This window comes from Neovison vison, chromosome 1 (genome assembly GCF_020171115.1).
Source record: "Neovison vison isolate M4711 chromosome 1, ASM_NN_V1, whole genome shotgun sequence".
Classification (NCBI taxonomy): Eukaryota; Metazoa; Chordata; class Mammalia; order Carnivora; family Mustelidae; genus Neogale; species Neogale vison.
Window position 1 is genome coordinate 111,009,301 of NC_058091.1, and position 24,343 is coordinate 111,033,643.

The 24,343-nt window shown below is 37.6% G+C and overlaps 1 protein-coding gene across 3 annotated transcripts in view; it reads left to right on the forward strand.

The window, feature by feature from the left end:
• The window catches only part of ADGRB3 (adhesion G protein-coupled receptor B3), a 731,117-nt gene that overhangs the window by 685,068 nt on the left and 21,706 nt on the right, over nt 1-24,343 (forward strand). For all 3 annotated transcript variants that reach the window (XM_044253842.1, XM_044253861.1, XM_044253851.1), the window contains 4 exons: nt 2,373-2,468; nt 3,951-3,990; nt 8,673-9,316; nt 20,385-20,420. In XM_044253842.1, the coding sequence (XP_044109777.1) occupies nt 2,373-2,468; nt 3,951-3,990; nt 8,673-9,316; nt 20,385-20,420 (816 nt within the window). The remainder of the gene's footprint in view (nt 1-2,372; nt 2,469-3,950; nt 3,991-8,672; nt 9,317-20,384; nt 20,421-24,343) is intronic.

Here is a 24,343-nt window from a genome sequence, read left to right on the forward strand (position 1 = left end):
AGTAACAGAAGCACTGAAAGTATCAGAGAATCTAGCACTTAAATTATGGCATTTATGTGACTATTAAAGTGACTTTGAATTTATTGGAGATTTTTTATGCTTTTCTGTTTTATGTTTCTTCCGAATAGCATTGACTGATTCACAAAACTGACATCATTCTCCAGGGTAGAAATGCCCTTAATCCATTGTCGTATTTGGGAATTTAGTAATTTTGAAGTATTGATTTTGTATGTGTATGTTATGAAAAAGAGATTTCTTTTATGTCTCCTTTAAGCGATAGGGTAGTAGATTTTGAAGAGAAACTTAGCAGAAGTTGCTTTTCCATATTTCATGTCAGACAAAAATATCTGACAGCTAGACTCTGAAGGTCTGAAAATGGAGTGGTTAGCGTGGATCAGTTAAATTAATGTTTAGTATTACCAAGTGCCACTTTCATATGTTATATATGCTAGTATTTAGAAAGAGATTTGAAAAAATTTTTCATGTGACAAACTCCTGGAAGGCAATATTTCTAACATATGGTTTAGCTACCTTTATAAATTGTGTTTCTTATCAGTCACCTTGGGGCACAAACAGAAAATTAGCACATACCTATTTTTCTGAGGTTAGTTCTTTGGACTTTTTCTTTTTTCTTTCTTAGTGTTTTTCCCCAGTGCAAATTTCTGTGTTGCAAACAGTGATCATCTGACAAACACTAGACTCATTACCAATTTTTGATTATTAATGTGTCACTACTCATGACTTACAGCTATTCCTTCTTAACCTAAAAAAGGAGGATCCTGAAAATATTTGCATCTAAAGAATCTAACTTTTCCCATGTCATGAGTCCTTCAAGGGAGACGCTGGAAGGTTTAGTTCTAAATATTTATCTAGTTCTTCAGGAAAAGATGATGAGACTAGATTTCCCTGAGCCTATACTTGTATTGTATATTGTATTGGTGTTTTTGAAGGAGGAAAGAAGAAATTATCTTGCCTATTAATAGCAGGCAACTCCTCACTCTTTTTTGCTAGTAAATCTCGGGTTTAGAAATATTAGCAGCCGAGGACAGAAAAGAGGTGAGAGAGTGTCGAGTCCATCCCCCACTCCCTAAATTCACAGCCATAGTGGCCACATCACCAGAATTAGAACCTGAGGTGGAGAAAAAGAAGTAGACAGAGGTGTCCTTACTGGACTGGTTGGCCAGGGCTCTGTGGTGGTGACTAACCCCCATGTCACTTTCCAAATCTTGCAATGATAACTTCGGACATGGGTGGGAGGGGCTCGGTTTTCTTCTGGCCAGTACGTACACTGTACACATCTCACAGCTGAACAGTGACAGGATATTTTATGTCCCTGCTTTTCAGAAGTAAAGACCGTTCGTTATGTGTTTACTTTGGTTGTCTGTGGGATGACACTTTGGTAAAACAGGGCATATGCAACATTATGTCTGCTTTGTTTTTTAATCCAGTAAAACAGATCATAATAAACTAGACGGGGAATATCAGTCTTGTGAAGTCAAAACAACACAATAGGAAAATGACCTTGTCATTGACTGGGATAAGAAGCTACTTGTGATGATGACTATCGATAGCTTGTTAGGAGCCTCATGAGCCACAGGAAGTGGGAAAGACACATTACTGCGACAGCATCATGTGATCAGAATAACTATCCATTGATTTATGTGTTTGCTATTCGTCGATTCATGTTCACTCGCTTCATAAGGAATTTAATGTTCTTCAAGTTTCCTTATGCTATGTGTTTCTTTACTCAGAATCCAATTGTGAATGCTTATGGAGGAAATTTGCCTTTGCAAAGTGATCTTCTTCCTTTTATTTTTTTTAAGATGACCAGGAAAAGAGTCTTTCGTTAACGTTTTGTTTCGTTGTGTTTTGCTTTTACACCAGGGCACATGGTACTTGAAGGGAGATGAGAAATAGTTGCCCCAATATGATCCTTTCCATGAGACATAAAGGGAAAATCCCAAATCAGTTCCAGTCAAAAGATCATGGAGTAATCTCAATTCTGTGGTGTTTAAAGCTGTTACGAAGATTGTGCCGTAGCAAATGGGAAATCCCCCTTGAAAGACATACACATGGTTTGTAACACTGAAAATAAATCTGCCTTCTGGCAAGAATTACTGATTTTTTCAGCCAGACGCAGCCCTGGTGAGAACTGAGGAGGTCCCAGCACCTCCCCCTATAGATTATGGCAAGTGATAGATGTGGTGGCATCAAGTCCAGGGATACTAGCGTATGTATTAAGAAGTAAGCAAAATGGGTATTAGATATAAAACAATGATAGTTATCATTTCTCAGTTGATTACCAATATAGACAATATCGGGTCATTACCAAGAGAGAAGAAAATTAATGGGTTTCTGCTCCCCCCCTACAGGTTCAGGATGCATTTAGATGCCGACTGAGAAACTGTCAGGACCCGATCAATGCTGATTCTTCAAGTTCTTTCCCTAATGGGCATGCTCAAATAATGGTGAGCTTTCATTTTCCTTCTGACTGTTGATTAATTCATGATTTGTGACAGGAATAAACAAAATATTCTTAGTACTAAAATAGTATCCAAGTCCCATTTCGAGTGACTTTGGCTTTAGTTCATGAACATATTTAGAGCTATCAGATAAGCGTACCGTCCGGAATGCTCAGGAGTCCTGGATCTGTTATGGGCCCCCTGGTGTGTTGAGTGTGCGGTTTCTGTGCAACACCAGAGAGTATTTTCATCCCTGCACAGAATAAGGGATAACAGTTTGTCCGCAGGAACATGTTTGTTTACAGACCAGAACACTATGGACCTGCACTTCTGGTCGTAAAGCAGTGGTTCTTAGCCTTTTCTGTGCGTTAGAATGTACTCTCCAGACCAGTGAAATAAGAATGTCTGGGGTGGGAACCCCAGGTATTGGTGGTTCCAATATGCAGCCTCAGATTAGAACCACTGCCCTAAGGCAGAAAGGTGTGGCCACAATTCCAATTAAAGGTCAGTCATTGTACAGGAGCTGGACTGCTGAGATTAAGGGGTCCTGTAGGCAAAAGCACTTTGATGTCTTTTAGAAATGAGATAAGATGTAAACTATGACTCATTAAAAACAGGGCTTAAATAGAGACTTCTTTTATCATATATTCAATTTATTATGCGTGTTTTTGGATTACACAACATAAAATAGTCGAAAGGATAGACTAATAACTAAGGCTTGGGAAGGAATTCTGTATTAAAATAAATAGATAAATACTGAAATTTCTAATTTAAAATATTAAAATAAATTTTAAAAATTCTAAATAGTATCTTCCAGTATATGAGTAGAAGAATTTAATTAAGACAGGCTAATTTAATTTTGTCATTAAAAAAAATTAACTGATCTGTTTGGGGGTAATATAGGGATGAAAGTGAACTCCAACAAGTTGTAGACCAGATGAGTGCTGTTTAATCTTCAATTTTAATTCCTTAATCTCAAAGGCTTTTGTCAATTTGAATGAAAATGGATCATTAGAAGAGCCTAGTTTGACTATTAAAGGTTTGACAAAGCTATATTATATGATACTACATTATAAACAATATACTCAAAGTGAATACTTTATAAAAAACAAAGACATTTATTTAACTATGTTCAACAAAGACATTTATTAACTATGTTCATAATAATACACATTTTTTTTTGTGGTTTAAGAAATTATCTTGAAGGTCTATCCTTTTATAGACGATGTCAGTCTCCTGACTGAAGATGACAGTGGGTAGTGTACTGCTTTATTAAAATTTTATGCCAGTTTTCTACTGCTTTAATTCAACATTTGGTCTCTGAGAAACAGGCTTGAAAACAATTTGATTATTCCTCAAGAAACTTCTTTTGCACAAAACAATAATCTAGTACTGCCTAGTCAGGTATCTGTAAACTTTAGTTAGTAAAAGTCACATTAAAGGTTTTCATTAAAGGTTGATTCTATGCCTTATGATTTGTTGTTACAGACAGACTTTGAAAAGGATGTAGACATTGCTTGTCGATCAGGTAAGAATATTTGGGTTTAGAAAATATCATGAGGGAAGTGAAATCACTTTTATGATTTTGATTTTAATGAAAATGCCACAGTTTACACATCACATATTCATGTGGATGAATAAATAGAATCTTTCAAAGGGAAAGCATTGTAACAGCAGAACGTGGTAGAGGGGGAGGGAGGGGGGCTGAAGGGAGAATGAGGATTGACAGAGAAACGAAGAATGGCTCGTAGGAAGCACAGTGACAACGGGAAAGCACAGACTTGGAGACGTAAGACTTCCATTCCACTGCTCTCTGGTTGTCAGGGGGTAAGGCCAGTCAGTTTGGCCTCTGTGTCCCTCACTTCATCATCTGTGGACTATGGGTTGTTGCCAGGATGAAATACATTGTGTGTGTGTGTGTGTGTGTGTGTGTGTTTGTATGTGCATCCTAGCTGCTGCCATTGCTACCTGCTTAACAGAGCCCAGAAGGAACCGTTCAGTGCTCTCTGCTTTAGAGAGCTAGGGTCCCATGGATGGTGTCCCTTATGGTTATCCTCAGCCTGGGGCTAAATTTTCACCAGGAGTCGATGACTCAAGAGTTTCAAAGGAAACTACGTGTTCCATTTTTTGGATAATTCCAGTTGTTGCAATTGTTTCTGCATATTGAGATATCATAATATACCTTATTTTATGTTGTATTCATTGACTATAGTGCTGCCTTCTAAAATCAGAGTGGCTGTCTACTTTATCCAAATATCCAGATGTTTGGAAGCAAATCCCATTTAGTCCAGTCCAAGCCCTTTTTCTCCAGACTCAACAAACCATGGTTCCTCATTCATTGCTCATAGTATCCTCCCGGGCCGGCACGGTGCCCGTGGAGCCTTCAGTCTGTCAGTAGATTTTAAATTATGGTGCCCAAATGTACACACTTATTCAGCATTTCTCACACTTGGCTCTTTACGTATATTAATGTTATCTACATTTGCATTTCATAACAACTGGTGCTGTTACTACTGTCAACTTGTCAAGACTTCTTGTAGTTGTCAGGACGTTACCAGTAGAGGATGGGGTAAAAGTTCTGGGTTTTTTCCTGGAAGAAAAATCTGGCCTTGCATTTCTCTCTGGGGCTCTTTTGCTAGTTTCAGGTTAGCATTCTATCCATTTGAAATTTTGGGGCCATTGAAAATTTGATGAGAATACCTTCTAAATATTTATTCAAACTGTTAATCGGGGAATTGGATGGGAAGAGAATGGGTGTAGAACCCTGCTGAGTTCAGTAGGGCACCTCCCACCACTCTTTAAGAATACTTTTCAGATTCACCTCATAACCATGAAACATCTTTGCAGGTTGTAAGATCATAGAGTTGTCATAATCACAAGAACATGAGAGACTAAATTCATAGTCTCATTTCTGAATTCAGTGAAAATTCTCTGTGTAGAGTATGGTCAGAGCCGAGCGGTAGAATAACTGTCATAACTTGGCAACCCACGTTGGGTCTGGGGGTAGGGGGTTAGGAATCACTCTTTCTTATTGAATAGCTAACAAAATATTGCTAAGAAACAGCCTCATTAGTGTTTGGTTTCCAAAGTCTGCCATTTCTGTTTTTGGACAACTGATAAAACATTTTCCTTTGCTCTGTCTGCCCTCAATAATTTCTCAAAGATCACTGGCTACAGTGCCAGGTTCTACATCTGCGTTCTAAGATGGATGTGATCTGTCTGGGTTTCAGAAGCCTGAGTTTCTTTAAAATAATTAGTTATTCATTTAATTCCTATTTTCCAACATGTAGTTTAGCTTCCTTTCAGCCTTTTCTGGTGTACTCTTTATAGTTGTCCTTGATAGAGAACCAGGAGAGGAACAAAGTAGTTTTATCCAGACCAACCTTGTTAGCAGCACCTGGGAACCTGTTCAAAGTGTGCACTTTCAGGCCCTACCCCAGATCTCCTGTGGGGCGGGGTACAGTTACCCATGTTCTTGCCAGTTGTCCTGGTACTCTAATGCATGCTGATGTCGGAAAACCACTGTACTAGACCATCCCCCCCCAAGCCGTGATCTCATCCGTCAGTATTCATCCTGCTCTCTTGTTAAGTTACCCTTTTTCTCCAGACTTTGTGGCATTCTGGGATTTAGTGTTCCTGAACCGTTATTTTGTTGAAAAATATTCTTGTAATTTTCTTTTTTCTTTTTGTCGGTGCCCCTTTTAACTGAGTTCATCAGGAATTTGCCTCAAATTTTCCCGAGAGGTTCCTGTTCAGTTCAGTTTTAAAGTTTTAATTCATGGACTCCAAGTAATCTTACTCTAAAATTTTTTTTTAAAGATTTTATTTATTTATTTGACAGAGAGAGATGACAAGCAGGCAGAGAGGCAGGCAGAGAGAGAGGAGGAAGCAGGCTCCCTGCTGAGCAGAGAGCCCAATGCGGGGCTCGATCCCAGGACCCTGAGATCATGACCTGAGCCGAAGGCAGCGGCTTAACCCACCGAGCCACCCAGGCGCCCCTCTTCCTCTAAATTTTGTTGAAATTCACTATCCCAAAGGGTGGAATACATATCTGATTATGCAAAATACTTGGGTGCTTTTTGTTTTGCTGTGCTGTATGCATGTTTTGCCTTCTACAACTTAATTGATTTCTCGTAAAAGTCCCATCACTTTAACATCATGTTTGTAATGTGTAGGTGGTATGCATTTGTTTAGTTTTCCGTTCGAAATTTGGATATCCATTTTAAGCAAGTCTAAGAGGCAGAAATACCTCTCATATGGAGTAGACACTACTTCATAATAACTGTCTTTCCTCAAATATTTAAGATATGCAATTTTTCAGTAAAGATGGCTGTGTCATGTCATAAAAATATGGGAACTGTAACTACAAATCATATTAATTGATACAAAGCTAAATGAATTTTGCACAAATACAGATTATAAAATCAATATTCAGTACAAAAATTTCCTTTATAGTTTCTAATACATTCATAAAAGTGTAAAGCTATATATGCTGACCAGTTCCCATAACTTGCCTTTAAATTGCACTGCTACAAATTTTGGGTTAGTTTTTACATGCAGTTAAAGGTTAAAAATATTCTTCCCTGAATTTGGAGATTTTTTAAAGTATTTTATTTAAAGTGTCATTAAGTCTATTAATTTAACATACTTTTCTCTTAATGATTTTATGTAAATTTTTCCTGGCAACCACAGTTCATTACTGATCTGAGGTTGGGAAGTAACTTTTTAAACTGAATTATTCTACTTTTTTGTGTAATAAGTACAAAAACTTACATCCAAATGTGGATTAATAAAAATTTATATGTAGATGTAGATTTAATGTGATTTTTAGTGTCTGAAATAAGGAGACCTAGTACAATAATTAAATACAGTATCTCTAAAGATAAAAGATAATTACATGAATGGTGTGGTTTTTTTTTGAATGATGCATGTTTTGAAATAATTTTGAAGGCTTCTCTTCTTCGTAGTCAGGAAAGACGTAATCTTCTGGTTTTTAACCTCTGCTTTAATGAATAATCATTATGATGCTATTTGAAAATTGGATAAAAATGGGTAAGTTTCAATATATCTGCAACTTTTCATGAGGAAACAATGAACCAAATATTTTACAGTCATCTCTGCCTAATGAAATGTTCAATGACAATTGCTCTGCCTTGTAGGTAGAACAACATGAAGTGCAGACATTGAGCCAAACTACAGTGCTCTTCTGTATGTTTTCAATACCAAAATTACCAAGAATATTTTTCAGAATTTCATTCTTACCTACCTCAAAACTGACATCTGTTTACAACTAAGCATGCCTCAAGTCATTCTGCAGTTATTACCCATAATGTGTGACTTTCTTCTTAGCTAGAGACAGGAGAAAAATGATAAAATCCATTTTAATTAAAAATTCTGAATTCTTTCATTGGTTTGTTTTTGTTTGATTTGGTTTATGTTTTCATTTCTTCCCCCTCCTTTACTACAAGTCATCATGCATTTTCAATTTTCCTAAGTCATTATTTTGCAGGCTTAAAATTAAACTGAGTTTTCAGAGGCTCATATGTTTTTTCCTGCTTAAAGTCAGTGGCAATTTCAACACCCTCTCCCGCCCGCCCAAGGGCATTTGAGCATATGGATTGATCTTGTGAAGAAATTCTTTTTTTTCTCCACATGGAGCTGAAGATGATAAAAACTTTTGAACCCTGTATCTACCTTGACCATATGGACTTCATAGATGAATGCTCATTAATTTTCAACGTGCATAATTTTGGAGGAATTTCTAATGTAGTATGATGAAATTCTCATTGATTACCTCTTTCAAGAAGTATTTTAATGAATAGAACTTGTAGAATTCCTTAGGGGAAGAGCCTTTGAGAAAAAGTCAAATTTATGTGACTATATCCATGATTTCATAAAACTCTTTACAAAAGACTGGTGGAGAAACTTCTCTGGTGTCTGCATAGGGTGTGAAGATTTTTGAAAGTCCATTAGTCAACTTCCAGATGTGTTTAGCTATGGACTGCTGGAGATCTATAAAAGCATATCAGAATCAATAAAGAGTGATTGAGTAATCTGGATCATCCGCAAGCAATAGATATGTAATTTTTTAAAATATTATTTTTTAATTTGATTAAAGATATCGTTTCATAGAGCGATGGCAGACTGCAGTAATGAAAAGCTAAAAACTCACTAATTCTCTTCTGTGAATTTTTGTTTCCTAATTTACAGTTCTTCATAAGGATATCGGTCCTTGCCGAGCGGCAACAATAACAGGAACGCTCTCTAGGATTTCTCTCAACGATGACGAAGAAGAAAAGGGAACAAACCCTGAAGGGCTAAGCTATTCCACACTGCCTGGAAACGTCATTTCCAAAGTCATTATCCAGCAACCCACGGGTATGCACATGCCCATGAGTATGAATGAGCTGGGCAATCAGTGTTTGAAAAAAGAGAACAGTGAATTGCGAAGAACTGTGTACTTATGTACAGATGACAATTTGAGAGGAGCAGATATGGACATGGTCCATCCTCAAGAAAGAATGATGGAAAGTGACTATATTGTGATGCCCAGAAGTTCTGTAAATACTCAGCCATCAATGAAAGAGGAAAGCAAAATGAATATAGGCATGGAAACCTTGCCACATGAAAGGTTATTGCACTACAAAGTGAATCCTGAATTCAACATGAATCCCCCTGTAATGGACCAGTTCAATATGAACTTAGATCAACACCTTGCACCCCAGGAACACATGCAGAATTTGCCCTTTGAGCCTCGCACAGCTGTGAAGAATTTCATGGCCTCTGAGTTGGATGATAATGCAGGACTATCAAGAAGTGAAACTGGGTCAACGATATCAATGAGTTCATTAGAGGTAAGCAATAGAATAAGCCTTTCCTTGATACTTGAAATATTTGATATTTGAGAAATTGATTCATGGGACATTGAATTGAGGGAGAAGTGTCACATTGCCTTTTCCAGTTATGTACCATACAAAAATTTTTGGCATGTTGGGGTTAAGATTCTAGACATATTTTTTTTTCCCAGTAGTACATCAGAATGCTCTTTCTCAAGATCATGTTTTGAAAGGGGAGCCCTCTATATTTAAAAGGATATGAATCAAAATTCTTTCATAATGGGAATCAAGTAGAGCACTCATAAAGGGAAAAATAGAAGATCCTCCTGATGTTTCTCAGGTACCAGAGATCCTTTAGGTGGTGAAAGTAGTTCATGGATGGCCTTACAAACTTAAACAAGTCTGGATTTTCTGTGTGAGGGCATCCATTAAAAATTAAAAAATTGGAATGTTTCTGTGGAGTCTTCCATTACACTGATTATAAACTCTATTTTTATGTTAGATCGATATCTTTCAGAGTAAGTGTTTTGCTCTCCACTCTTGTAGAATGATGACCACTAAAATTTTTTATCTTAAATTGTGAGCTCTCAGGAGGGATGTACATTAATCAGATTAAGAATCAGGGCTCTGAGGTCCAACCACATGGCTTTTCTATAAAAGCAAATTCTCCTCAGCTTCTTTTCGACTCATAAAATGAAATCAGAGTAATCAACTGTTATCAATATCATTCATCTTATATTACCATTAATCTAGTAAGACCTAAGGAACGTGTCTTTTTTGTTGTTCATATGCACCATGTTACTGTTTTATCTGTGACTTTTATATCTTGTACCTTGAAATTTTGCTATAAACCTACTGCTGATATATTACATATTTTAGTATACAATGCAATACATGTACTCTCTTGCATGTATTGCCAATTGTTTTTAATATGATAGGTCATTTCATAAGATACTACTAAGAGAAAGACACTATAACTTGTCACTTACCCTTTTCATCAGAAATATGCTGATCATCGTATGTTCTTGTGTTCAGAAGTGCACAGAGATAATTGTCCCTCCCTCTCCCCACAAAGCCATTCCTTCTGCTAGGTCAACAGGAAAAGAGATCATGTGAGACTAGAGTAACTTGACGAGTGGAGTGATTTTGAGATTTTTTTTCCCAACTGGATCAAGGAACTTCTAGATGGGGAAAATGGAAAAGTGGATGGGATCTAACCCCTAGATTCTAGATCAATCTTAAACGACCTAGGGTTTCTGAAAAGGATCATCCCTTACAACCAAAAGCATAGGGGTAGTGAGGCCAAGTTAACTGTAGACGGTTAGGAGCTCCCACGACCACGGGACAAAAGTGTTCTGTCCTTCTGAATTAGCAGACTCACTGCTATTTCTCTTTTTCTAACTCGTGTATCCCAGAGACTAGCAGGTCACCTCCAGTGCAATCACATAAGCACAAACTACCAAATATGTATGCAAAATCACAAACATTTCAAAAGGATTTTCAGTCAGTGTGCGTGTAATAATATAACATAAGTAATCATAATTCTGATGTACTACTTGAAAATCAGAATGACCATATGAGTCCTTTCTATAAAGGGGCTCTTTAAAATGTGCTCAAGGGGTTAGAATGGAATTGCATTAAAATATCTTATTATAAAAATGCTTTACATCTAAAAGCCTAAAAATGTCTCTGGGTTTAATGTTGTACAGGTCATGTGTGCTTGAACAATAGACTAAATTTCCAAGTGTTGCTCTGTTCAGTTTGTAATTTTTCTAAATCTCCATATCCTTATTATTAAGTATAAGCATCATATGTAACTGTGATTCAGCCAAAAGATCTGCATTTAAATGACTTAGAGATCATAAGGCTTACATCTGAAAAAGGAAGAAAATTCGGGATTCAAAATGAAAATTCACTTCCTCATTTTCATTCTTTGAAAGAGTTTAATAGTAATTGCTTATGGTGACCATTTTAGGAGACAGCTGAAAGAGAATATATAGATGTGGGAATGAATAATAAAAATTAGCATTTATATAACATCTTTCATTAGCAGATCCTCAAATCACCTTAAAAACATGAATTAATTAATCTTCACAACACCTCTGTGCAATGGATAAGTTGTTATAATCCATGAAGTAAAGTCATTTATTCAAGGTTACAGAGCAAGTGCATAGCACATCTAGGAAAAGAATCTTTCTGTCCTGATCAGTTTTGTGCTGTCTAAAAGTGACAGTAATGTGTCTGGACATTAGCAGGGGAGCAATTTAAAGTTTGTTTTAACCCTTGACAGACACGTGGTCTTATGGTGAATAAAGACATGACAGGAGTAAAGTTTAGGTATACATAGCTAACAGATTTTGGAGATAGGACCTTGGCCCATGAAGATAAAGCTGGTCATGCAGCTTTCCTGATGAGCAGAGCCGTGCATTGTCAGGTTGAGTTACCAGCTCTGCTAGACTGTATCTGCAGGGCCAACCAGTGAGGAAGATGATATCCTGACATTAGAGAAAGAACCAGAAGATGACTATCTCCCTAAAGAGGGGATCAATGGTAACCAGGAGGTGCCTGGAGTCTTTTAGAAGACAATGTGAATTGGGGGAACCAGGTGGTGGGCATTAGAGAGGGCACAGATTGCACGGAGCACTGGGTGTGGTGCAAAAATAAGGAACACTGTTGTGCTGAAAATTTAAAAAAAAAAAAAAAAAAGAAGGCAATGTGAAGATGCAAGGGGGTGAATATGTAGAGGACATGAGGCCCAAACCATGGATCAGTTTGAGTTGACTCCCGCTCTGAGTGAGAAGGACGATCCCAGCCACGGGGACTCCCAGCCCGGGAAGCTGCAGTAGCAGAGGATGGCCAGATGCCTTAGGATCCTTTCAAGAATATTACAAAAATGATGTTCATGTGATTTCAGGAAGTTTCCTCCAGAGGAATGGAGATTCACAAACTACCGTGGTGGGAAGAGGGGTGGGGGGAAGAAGGAGGAGAAGATGAAAGCTGCCCCTTGTAGCACAGAGTGTGGTATGCGTAAGGAGAAGAGAAGGCAAGGAGAAACATGATTTAAGGGGAGAAAATGAAAGCCAGAGTGGGTGAGTGTGTAGAAGTGTTTATTCAAATAAGCAGGAGGCAACAAAAAAGGCCCCCCAGGCCTGAAGGCAGTGCCAGCAGAAAAGGCTCTAGCCTCCAGGCGAGTTTGTTTAACGAACTCCCAATTCCTGAGTATAAAAAAGTTTGATGAATGCATGAAGTTTCTTGTGTAAAAGCTTATCCAGATTGTCTCCCTGCCTCATAGTACCTTCTTTTTTCTTACAGTGTGTTATCTTCCATCTTCCAAACTGTATACATTCTCAGAAGGGGCTTGATGAGCAATTCTGAAAATTTTAGTGTCTGAAAGATTTAGTTTCCACAACTATGGGATAATTGCAATTTTAATATGGTAGAAATCCTCACCTTGGCTCCAGTCCTCGATGTCCTCTAAGCAGTTTAAGGTCAAGAAGAATTAAACTGTCAGGGCTGTCTGGGTGGCTCAGTCAGTTAAGGGTCTGACTCTTGATTTTGGCCCAGGTCACAATCTTGGGGTCATGAGATCAAACCTTCACATTGGGCTCCGTGCTCAGCAGAGTGTCTGCTTGGGATTCCCTCTCCCTCTCCTTCTGCCCCCTTCTAAAATAAACAAATAAATGTGTTTAAAACAATTTAAAAAAAAAAAGAAAAATGAAACTGTCTCCAGTACTCAAGTCATTCACCTTCAATTAATGGAAAGAATGTGTTGATTTTCTGTGTTTATATAAAGCAAGTAACCACTACGTGCTATGGAGCACGTGGGAAAAAGATTAAGGTATCATATAGTTCTTAAGCCATTTTGAGGCCTATGAAACGTAGTTTAAATTTTGGGTTGTGGTTCTATTTATTTTTTTAAAGATTCTAGATAATGTCATTGTAAGGTCAGAATGTACTTTGAATCTTTGGAGCAGTGGTATTTATTTCACAGCCTGTAGCTGTTAGATTTAAATAATAAACACTTCCTTACTCAGAAATCTTCCCAGTTTGTATAATGTCTTGGGCCTGTTTGGCACACAGTCCATTTTGCACCCTTTTCACCAGTGTCACTGAGGGCCAGGGCAGGTTCCGGGGCTTCTGGCTGGGAGAGATTGGCCACTAGGGGGCGACAGGGAGAGATTGGAGGTGGGCAGAAGAGAGAATCCCAGGATATTTCTCCCTTTCTCATCCATTCTGCTTTGGACACCATCTTGTGCTTTAGCTACAGTTTCTTAGCGTTTCTGGCTTTGGCAGGGGCCTCAGCCCCTCAGCCTAGTTGACAGTGCCATCTCCTTTTGTCCAGCCTGGGGGCATATTCACTTTGGCTAATCTCTGGGGTACCTGTGATCTTGTATGTGTAGCTTCTCAGCTCCACTATCACTAGAATTCTTAAGAAACACTTTGCTCAGATGTAAATACATGAGTGGTTCCTCTTACTCTCCTGACAAATTGCGTCTTAATTTTTCTTATTCCTGAGGAAACCCTTAATGAGTAATCAGAGTTAGATTACAACACAATTTTATCAAGACCAGAAAGTTCTGCTACTCCAGCTTTTCAGACCATTTCGGTATAAACTTAACAATGTATCTGAAAAGGTCGTCAGATAAGTCTCCCTCAATTTATAAATGGGTAGAAAGGAATGCCATTCTAGGCTACCTTTTAATACTCCAGTTTTCTGGACATGAATTACAGAGCTCTCACCATAATGGGTTTTAAAGGTAAAACATGTTAGCTATAATGTCACATTACAGTTGCCTCCCATAAAGCTCTTGTGAGGATCAAATTAGATAATGATGTGCAAACCCTTTGAAACTTGTAAGAAGCATTTCAGATGTAAGGTTGTGTTATTATTTCATTACCATTATATCTTGAATTTCTGTGAAGAAGCTTGAATGCTATATTAAATCAATATTTACGGCTTTAGACAAAATATTACAGCCTCACTTGGGAGCTGGGAGACTGTCACTAACAGATACCATTATAAAACTGACCTTTGAACAGAAGATACTTTTCTTTTTTACATTTTTTTTTCTCACATAGCTGTTCTGAAAGGAAGGCTTGCCCTTCTTTACTGTGTGTGGTTTTTTGTTTTTTTTTTTAAAGATTTTATTTACTTATTTGACAGAGAGAGACAAAGGGAGAGGGAACGCAAGCTGGGGAAGTGGGAGAGGGAGAAGCAGGCTTCCTGGGGAGCAGGGACCCTGATGTGGGGCTCAATCCCAGGACTCTGGTAGCATGACCCGAGCTGAGGATTAATGACTGAGCCACCCAGATGCCCCCTTCTTAACTGTTTTGTTTTTGCTCCTAGGTTAGGGAATTTTGTCTTTTATGAAGGCATGCAAACAAAATTAGCTGAAATAAAAGTCATTTTTCAAAATTAATTATCCTCAGGTTTTATTTTCACAGATATTTTGAATGGATTTGGTATCAAAGATTTCTCCTTGAGTATGTTCATGGCTCACTCCATAATAAAACTTTTAATGGCAGTCATATTGCCATTTATTAATCACTGCAATTTATTCCTTGCAGTGAATTTTCTAGTGTCTGGTCCAGTTTAATTTGAAGTGACACAAACAATGAATTATTCCCTCTGAGAAACTATTCATTATCCTAGAGGATTTAGATGTGGAGAGATGCCTCAGTGCCTATACTTGCTAAGTATTCCTCTGTGTCGCCTCATACTCTTGGGCTTTTTTACTCTTAAATCATCCTGGACTTTTTTCCCTTCCATTAGTGATAAGCCTGCATTCCCCTCAATTGTCTTTTAATTGGCTGTCAGTTAACCCATTCATAATGGTTTTCTTTGTGTATTTAGTCTGCCTGCTTATCCATAGTCTCCCAAAGAATGAGAAAAACAGCAACAAAACAAAAGCAAGAAATGAGTCCCATTTTGGACTTGTTTAGCAGCTGTCGTGTACCTCCTCCAACGATTCATCAATAATTTTGTGAATTATTGGGCCAGGCCCTGTGGTAGATGCTAGGGATATAAATGTGATCAAGAGATGTGGATCCTGTCCCTGCGGTGAATAAACCGTATGGAAGAGAGAAATAATTAACTGGTAACAAATGAACAATCTGTAAGAGTGTACTGGGCTGGGTCAGGACCATGGAATGTGAGGGAGAGACTTGATAAGGGGGTCGACGACTCCCAAAGTGCTGTATGGACTGAAGTTAAGAAGGAATATGGCTTATGAGGCTCTGTCTGGAGGTTGAGGGGATGTTTTAGGGAAAAGAAACTGTAATACAGAGATAGGAAGGAGTTTGGAATACTTTTCACAGGATTAGAAGTCCTGTGTAACAGCGGCTGAGCTCCTTAAGATGTCATTGGCATAGGAAGAAAAAGCCAGATTTTGGAGAGCCTTGTAAAACAATTGAAGCAAACAAGGACTGTTAAGTGAAAGATGGGCATGATTTCTCCATTCATCTATCCATCCATCCATCCATCCATCTATCCATGGTTTTGGAGGGAAAGATTAGGATTCAGTGGTATTAGGAGAGGGGATAGAGCAGAAATCTGGAGGACAGTTAGGGAGCTACTGAAGTTATCCAGACAGGACAGGAGAATGCCTTTGACCACAGACATGATAGTGAAGATGGAGAAGAATGGACGGATCAAGAGAGATTTCAGAGGTGGAACAGACACCACTTGCTGGTGAAATTTGATATGCAGCGTGAGAGATGGGGAAAATGAAAGGTGACTCCTAAGCCTCTGACTGGACCAACTAGATATCTGACACTTTCTGGATGGGAAAGACATGAAGAAGAAAAGAGTGGAACTTAAAAGTGGTATTTACCACCATGGAATGAATGCTATCATCTAGGAGAGAAGATGAGAAAAAAAGAGAATTCAGGAACTCAGTACTTAGAAGATAGTGAGATAAGGGAGAGCCAGCAAAGCACACTTGAGAATGAGCTACAGCAAATAGGAAGAGGAAAAGGAAAAGCTAAGATCATGTGTTTTATTGGGGAAGTGATTAAATTTCAAAAGCTTCTGAGAGTCCAGCAAGCTAAGGACAGAAAGTTGACCTTGGAAATTGACCAGATGGAGCTCATCAGAGACTTTAACTAGAAGAATTTGAATGAAGTGTTAGGGATAGAATACAAGTTACAATGAGTTCTAAGTAGAAAATTAGGAAAAGGAAACCACATAGAAGACCTGAAGAGATTTTTGTATCCCCTAGTATGACGAAAAAGATTCTTTGTATTAAGTTATTTGAGAAGTTGAGGAAACTGAGACAGAGGGAATCTGTGTCTTCATAAAGTATTTTAACACCACCCTGGCTTATTTTAAATTTATATGCAGTAGTCCTTCAGTTGTCAACTATATCATAAAAATTGTTATGACTTGATCACTTTTATTAATAGATTTTCATTTTTTTAAAGATTTTATTTATTTGACAGAGATCACAAGTAGGCAGAGAGGCAGGCAGGCAGAGAGAGAGGGAGAAGCAGGCTCCCCACTGAGCAGAGAGCCCGACGCGGGGCTTGATCCCAGGACCCCGAGATCATGACCTGAGCTGAAGGCAGAGGTTTAACCCACTGAGCCACCCAGGCCCCCATAGATTTTCATTTTTTATAAATGTATAACCACTTTTTCTAACCACTCTTGTACCTTACAATAACTTCCCAGCGAACTCAGGGACATTTGAATAAACATGTAAGTCAGTCACAGTTGCCATGAACTTGAGTACTTTTTGAAAGACTTTCCAGCTTATTGCATGTATACCAAGGATAACAGAACTGAACACTCTGGTTCTTGTGACAACATGGTTTCCCAGTGCCAGATATCCTCTTTAAGATAAACTAGATTTTGCAATGGGAGGCACATCATGGAGGTGGAGGTCAGCTATTATGTGTTATTATATGATTGCTTATAAAGTATCCCATGTTTGAATGGTTTTCAAGTTATTGTAGTTAACACAATTCTTTTATATTGCCATTAGATTTTCTCTCAAGCAGTAACATATTGAATGCTTTTTTTTTTCTCTTTTAAATATAATTGGCAAGTAAAAGTTAATCTGCTTGAACTTACTTTATGGCTAGAAAACATCTCAGTCCCACTGCTGTTAGCCTTGGATTGACTGGGTCCTCCATTGTTGCTCTTGCTGAGTTCTAGTAACAATCAACAAATTATCACAGGCATCTTAGCTACAAAATATTACCTCTTTTACTCCTGAGCAAGTAGTGAGAGACAGTGGATAAAACCCAGGGGTTAGAGTGGAAGATCTGAGTGTGAATCCCAGGTCATTTGCTTACTACCCAGTTTTTAAGTGGACAAGTCATTTTAACTACACTGGTCCTCAGTGTCCCTAATTCATAGAATAGATATTTAAAAATGATACTTTCCTGACCATCCCACAGGGCAGGTAGCAAATGTGAAAGCACTTTATAAACTATGAAAGGTTGGTACACTTGGTCAGTATTGTGGGGATATGAATAATAGGACACAAATTTTAACCTCCCAGGGGCTCTGAAAATCTGCCACATTTTTCACATTCTCTGATTTTTAAGTCTGCACTGCTTATCCCCACCGCCACCATCTTTAAGCTCTTTTGATTGAAATCTGTGTGCTTCATTTGTTTATTTCTTGTTCTAATCCTTCAAGGCTGCTGGTTATGATATACCTTTATGTTAGAATTTAATTTTCACAAAATTAGATAGAAAAGAGAGAAATGGGGGGTGCCTCGGTGGCTCAGTGGGTTAAAGCCTCTGCCTTTGGCTCAGATCATGATCCCAGGGTCCTGGGATTGAGCCCCGCATTGGGCTCTCTGCTCGGCAGGGAGCCTGTTTCCCCCTCTCTCTCTGCCTGCCTCTATGCCTACTTGTGATCTCTGTCTGTCAAATAAATAAAGAAAATCTTTTTTTAAAAAAGAGAAATGTATTTATAAAAATATATCCATTTTCTTTTTCATATTTTATATCAACATAGGTGCATAGGTGACATCAGCTGTCAGAAGCAGAACCTCTGTCCAGTGTTCTTCTAGGTTCCCATCTCCTGTTCTTGTTCCTAAAATATGGGGCCTGTGGTAACATGTGTCTATCAGCATTTCCAGTTCTTAGGCTGCACAGCTTTGCATTCAGAAACAGAGCAAGGTACAGTTGTTATGACTGTTATGAGAGAACCCCTCAATGCGTGCAGCAGAAGGGCCTCTTACTTGCTGGCTAGCGGACCCTTTTCCATAGGATCTCACCATTTCATTTTCAAGTGGAACGCAGAGCTCATGATTAATGCTCTATAATAACGGCTTAAAATGTTCCCATGTTTGCATTTTGCTGTATTAAGGAAAGAATTTTGCTTAATGTATAGTTACAAAAACATCCTGCTGAGTCACAGTGCCAAGAAGGCAAAGCATTCAAGACCAGAATGGAAACACTGACATTCAGTCTAGCATACAGCAGCAAAGTGTGATGTGCTACATTGCAGCTTGCTTTTTTTTTTTTTTTTTTTCCTGTACAACACTGTTAGTGAACAATAGTGGCAGAAGATGGCAAAGGAGGCCTGGGTTAAACACTTTCCTACACACTTTTCTCCTTCTGGGATGTCACCACAGCTAGGCTACAGTGATGCTGGAGACAAGGACCTAAGTGACATCAATGTGCCATTTGCATTTAATAAAGCCATCTCCTTCCTAGTGCTCTCCATCATCATACTTGAAACCTGGATTCTATGATCCAGCTCCACCAAAATCAAATAATTTCAAAACTTTTAGGCTTTTTTTTTTTTTAACAAAACCTTTCTTTTAGAATAGCCCCTTCTGTCTAGTAAAGCATGCTTTGGGGAGTTGGTTACATAGGGAGGCTCTGGTTCTACTGTGATGTTGTAACTCTAGCTGCAAAAATGTAGACAGGTTTTTCAATAAACTATGTTAGTGCCTGTCTGTCTCTGCTATTTAGCAGTTACAAGAATCAGCTATCATGGGTAGGATTTCCTGATAGGTTTTTGAACTTAAGGTAAGTTTTGGGATAAAAGAGAAAGAAAAATTTTAAAAAGTTTGTCTAAAGGTACATGATATTCAACTGCCTAAATATTACTTGTTTTTAATATTTATTTTTTGTTTCACCCCCACTTCTTCCCAAAAAATCCAAATTAAAAAAAAAAAAAAGCCTCATATTGGAAACTTGCTTTTTGTTCTCTAAAAATCTGGGAGACGCTTTCTACATTTACCAGATATCTCCTTCAATATCAAATCCCTCTGAGTATATGCTAAGTATACCTTTCCTACACTAATATTCAGAGTCACTTTAATTTCATTTATTTATTTATTTATTTTTTCTTTAATTTCATTTAAGTAATATTTCCTGATTTATCAGGCTTATTGACTAATTATTTTATTAATACCTGTTGATCTGTAACTAGAATTAGGAGCTGCTTCACAGAGAGGCATAGAGGAACACTGAGATATTGACATCTACATTTATGTTTCTCTAGGGTTTGACAATCATCATTTTTTTTTATTTAATTAGAATACTTCTGCTTCTAATAACTAGCAGTTAGGAATTTTCCTATCATGGAGAATTGTCAAATACTAAAAAATCTGTGGTTGAGACATATAGAACTTTAGGACTCAGAGGGCCAGAGAGATTTTGGTAGAAATGAAGCCTGGAGAGAGGCTAATGAAGCCTGGAGAGAGGCTACTGGAAGTCTTGAGAGGACTAGATGATTTTTTTTGTCCATAGCTTTTAATCCTTTGTGTCTCGAAAGTAAAAAACATAGCTTTGCTATAACAGACGTAAAGTCTCCTTCAAGATTGAATGTTTTGTGTGAATTTATATTAAAAAATTCCTACTGAAAAATTAGAGTTAAGAGGTCAAGGTAAGAAGTACTCTGTATTTTTATATTCTTCCATTTTAAAGGAAGTTCAAAATAAGAATGAAATCATTTGGATGAAAGAGATAAAATCATAAAAATTTCAACATACTCTTCTGTGAAGGAAAACTTGTAATATAAAGATGCGCAGGACGTTTTATTGAAAATAATTTTCATTTTATTTGAATGACTAAACATAACTTTATATTGGTTTTTCTTCTTTTTAAAAAAATCTTACAGAGAAGAAAATCACGATATTCAGACCTTGACTTTGAGGTAAGTTTCTATGGATTTTTAAAATAATTTTAATTGCTTGAATTCAAGATTGACATATAATTACTTAAACATATTACTCTGCAGTATGTAGGAGCTCTACTTTTTAAAAAATTAAATGAGAAGTCAAACATTTTTTATTTGAGTTCATTCTGTAAAACTACTTGTAGAAAAACATTTTAACTTCCAATTGACTTAGATGTATGCTAAACTGAGATATTCCAAACAAGGAATCCATTTTATAAATACTAAGACAAATGGGCAATTTGTGGTAAGGACTGAATTTGATCAATCCAGTTTGTTGTGAGGTAAGAATGTTGTTTTGTTCATTTCTCACATTTACAGCACTTATATTGGTTTTACTTCAGTAACTACCTGAAAAGAGAGCCTCTGAGAACGCTTTGGCTGGTTAGCTAGGCTTTCTCCGCAACTGCCTTGTGTACCGATTCCTATTATTTAGGTTCTCTGTGATACATTCCAGATTCTTTTTTTTAATAGCAAGTGTTGGTTCAGTGTGCTCCTGTGTTTTTAAATGCCTTTTCACAGATATAAACAAGATGAAGATGTTCATTTTCCAATTTGCATTGAATTTATATTGATGTTGTAATATCGATGCTAGAAATTACTGAAATCATACCATTTGAGCAGCTTATGCTAAGCACAAAATTAATGATGTTTGAGTGTCACATAAAAGGCACTTATGCATCTTGATAATTGGATATGATTCACAGCCTGCCGACATAATTGGATATAATACATTATAAATGTCTCTAGCATATTTGTACTGTTTTGATGCTTACATAGAACTTGATAATTTTAGTTGATATTCCTAAAATTATGGAAACCTTTTAGTATACGGAAGCTCCTAAATCAATCATTTTGTGTATGTAGATGAATGTTGTAACTCAGCAATGTACATCAGGTTTCAAAAGTGAGATTTAACTTTTTATTTACTGCATTGGTGAACACACTTTGATTTTATCCTAAGGAGAATTGGCCTTTTTTAGTAAAGCTTCAGAGTACAAGAAACAAAGTAACAATAAAGAATCTGACCTCCATGATTATGTGGCAAAATTTCCTACTGATGCATCTCAGTTGTAGCAACCTGACATGGGATAAAAACTTCATTCTATTCTAAGTTTTAGGGTACAAAGAAAAAATATTCGTCAATATTTTTTTTTCACTTTTTACTGCATTGTAAGGGACAAATAATTTGTTTTCTATTCTTTAGGTTACCCAAAAATAGAGGATCATTGTGCATTTACTTTTATGTCCTAAAAGCAGTAAGTTGTGTTAGTACAAAGAAAAGGAGGTGGTAATTAATCCACGAGGTATTAGGGACAAAATACAGTAAAAACCTAGATCTAAAATTAGGTCTCAATGCAACCAACCAAAGGTATGTAATCATAAGCTCTGAAAAGAAATCTAATTATATTGGGTCACTTGGAGCATTAGAAAAACTATTCCTTTTTCATGTGTTCTTTATATAGACTGGTAGCAGATTCCTTAATCAGATGCTTTTCCCCCACTGCTTAGTATCCCAACATATAACCATGGTGTTACCAAAATATTGACTGGTAATGGAAAGATGCTGCAACACAACAAGCCTGGGTAGTTAGCTCTTTACTCTGATTATCTCATGATTGCTAGAAGTATAGAATTGGGAGCAGGGGACACTTTGAGATATTACATTTTCTTTACAAACTTTTTAGTACCACTCCCCTGAGTCTGTGTGCAGCTGTAGGTATGTGGCAGATATCTTACAGATGGTGCTCAGAAAAATTACTGCCAGCTTTAAATGATAAATTTTAATATGATATATTTGTACTTTGTGGATGGTCCTTGGAGAAGAGTCAGAGTTGCCTCCCTCTCCTTTAAATCAGGCTGGATAAATTTTGTTTATATCAAACTACTTGCTAGTCCCCCAGTTCCCATCCCATAAGCTTTACCACACAGTAGCCAAAGTAGGCATTTTGCCACTGACAAGCAGATTTGTCTCCTAGGCTCCTAAAGATATCTTCCCTTTGGGCCAAAGACATTCCCCAAAGTCTATACACAATAACAATATTCTCTCCACTCATACATCCATAAAACATTGGCCAGTCAATGTTATACCTGGGGAAAAGTCCTTTCATTGCCAATCTCCATGAAAATACTGCGTTTTTAGGAATAAATAGAGCAAAGTGTTGTCTAGTCAAAATGATGTAATATCAGTTCTTTTGGTAAAGTATACAGAAAATACTATAGTGATATCCCTCTATTCCCCTTCTATCTCCTTACTGGATTTGCATTCTCAGCTCCAAGCAGAGATCTAATATTTAGTGTCAACCTCAAAAATTGAACAAATTAGAAACAAAGGTTATCATGCAGCAAATGAGTTAATTTGGGAATTGCAATTCAGGACATGCAAGCCTGGGAAAGAAAAAAGGAAGTTGGGAGGTACTGTTTTAAACATTCCTTGAAAGCATTGCCCATCAAGAGTCAGGTTTCCTGTATTTAGCGATTTTGTCCCTTGGTGCCGGGAAGGACCTTTCCTGGTTGTCATGTCCCACTGTGCAAGGAAAGAACATAGTTATTGGAAACCATTTAAGGCCACATTTGAGTAACAAGGGATAGAAAGGAGAACTCTCAGGCATTTCCCACGTAGACTATATCTTAAAGAGGGTGTAAGCATTAGAGATCATCTTGAAATGTTGAGACAGCATTGGATAGGTTATTTCTGCAGATGTTTGACAGACAACAGTCACAGAATTTTTTTTTAATTTATTTATTTGACACACAGAGAGAGAGAGAGATCACAAGTAGGCAGAGAGGCAGGCAGAGAGAGGAAGGGAAGCAGGCTCCCTGCTGAGCAGAGAGCCCGATGCGGGGCTCAATCCCAGAACCCTGGGATTATGACCTGAGCCGAAGGCAGAGGCTTTAACCCACTGAGCCACCCAGGTGCCCCCAGGCATAGAATTTTTAAATGATTATACAACACGAGAGAGGCAGAATAATAAATCTAGTTTATGGGGGCATCTGGGTGGCTCAGTTGGTTAAACATCCCACTCTTGTTTTTGTCTTGGCTCAGGTCATGATCTCAGGTTTATGAGAACGAGCCCCATATCAGGCTCCATGCTCATTGTGGAGTCTGCTTGTTCCTCTCCCTCCTCCTGCATTTGTTCTCTCTCTCTCAAATAAATCTAGTTTGTATATATAGTCCTACATGAGAAGCCCAAATCTAAAAGTAATGAGCTATAAACAGATGAGATATCAGGAATCAGTCAGGTTTTTTGCCTGAAAAAAGACAAAACCATAAAAAACGTTTTAAATTCCAGAGTTTATCCCCCTTTAGCCATAGCCTGGGAGGTGATGGTTTTATTTTTCTAGGCCAATGCCAAGGTAAAAGAAAAAAGGAGGGAAAGACCTTTATGTTTAAAGTATGAAGTCTTGATGTGGTGTCTTGAGTGGAAGTAGTCTGCCTTGATGTCTGCTACTTCTTTTCCATTGATTGAAAAATCTCCAGGGTTTGTACAAGACAGGATGTCAGGTGCAGCCATCTTTAGCTGTGGGATGTATGTCCAAAATTCAAACCCCTGAAGTCTGGCTGTCATTTGGGTGACGAGGAGGAGCTGGTATAGTTCCTTTCAAAGAGGTTCAGGGGCAGTCTTTGTTCCAAATCAAAAGCATGAGAAAAAATTGGAAACATTAGTTTGGAGAGTGGTAGACAGATATTTGAGAAAAACAGAAGAATTCAGGATCTAGTACAGTTAAATACAAGATTAGAATCTAATATAGAGAGAGGTTCAAACGTAATTTTTCTCTCTATACTTACCCTGATATTTATCAAAGATAATCACAGTAAAACTAATTTGTGTGCCTTAAACTTGGCCTGAGTACTTAGACAAGTATAGCAAGCATACTGATTGGCCATACAAGCTCTTTTT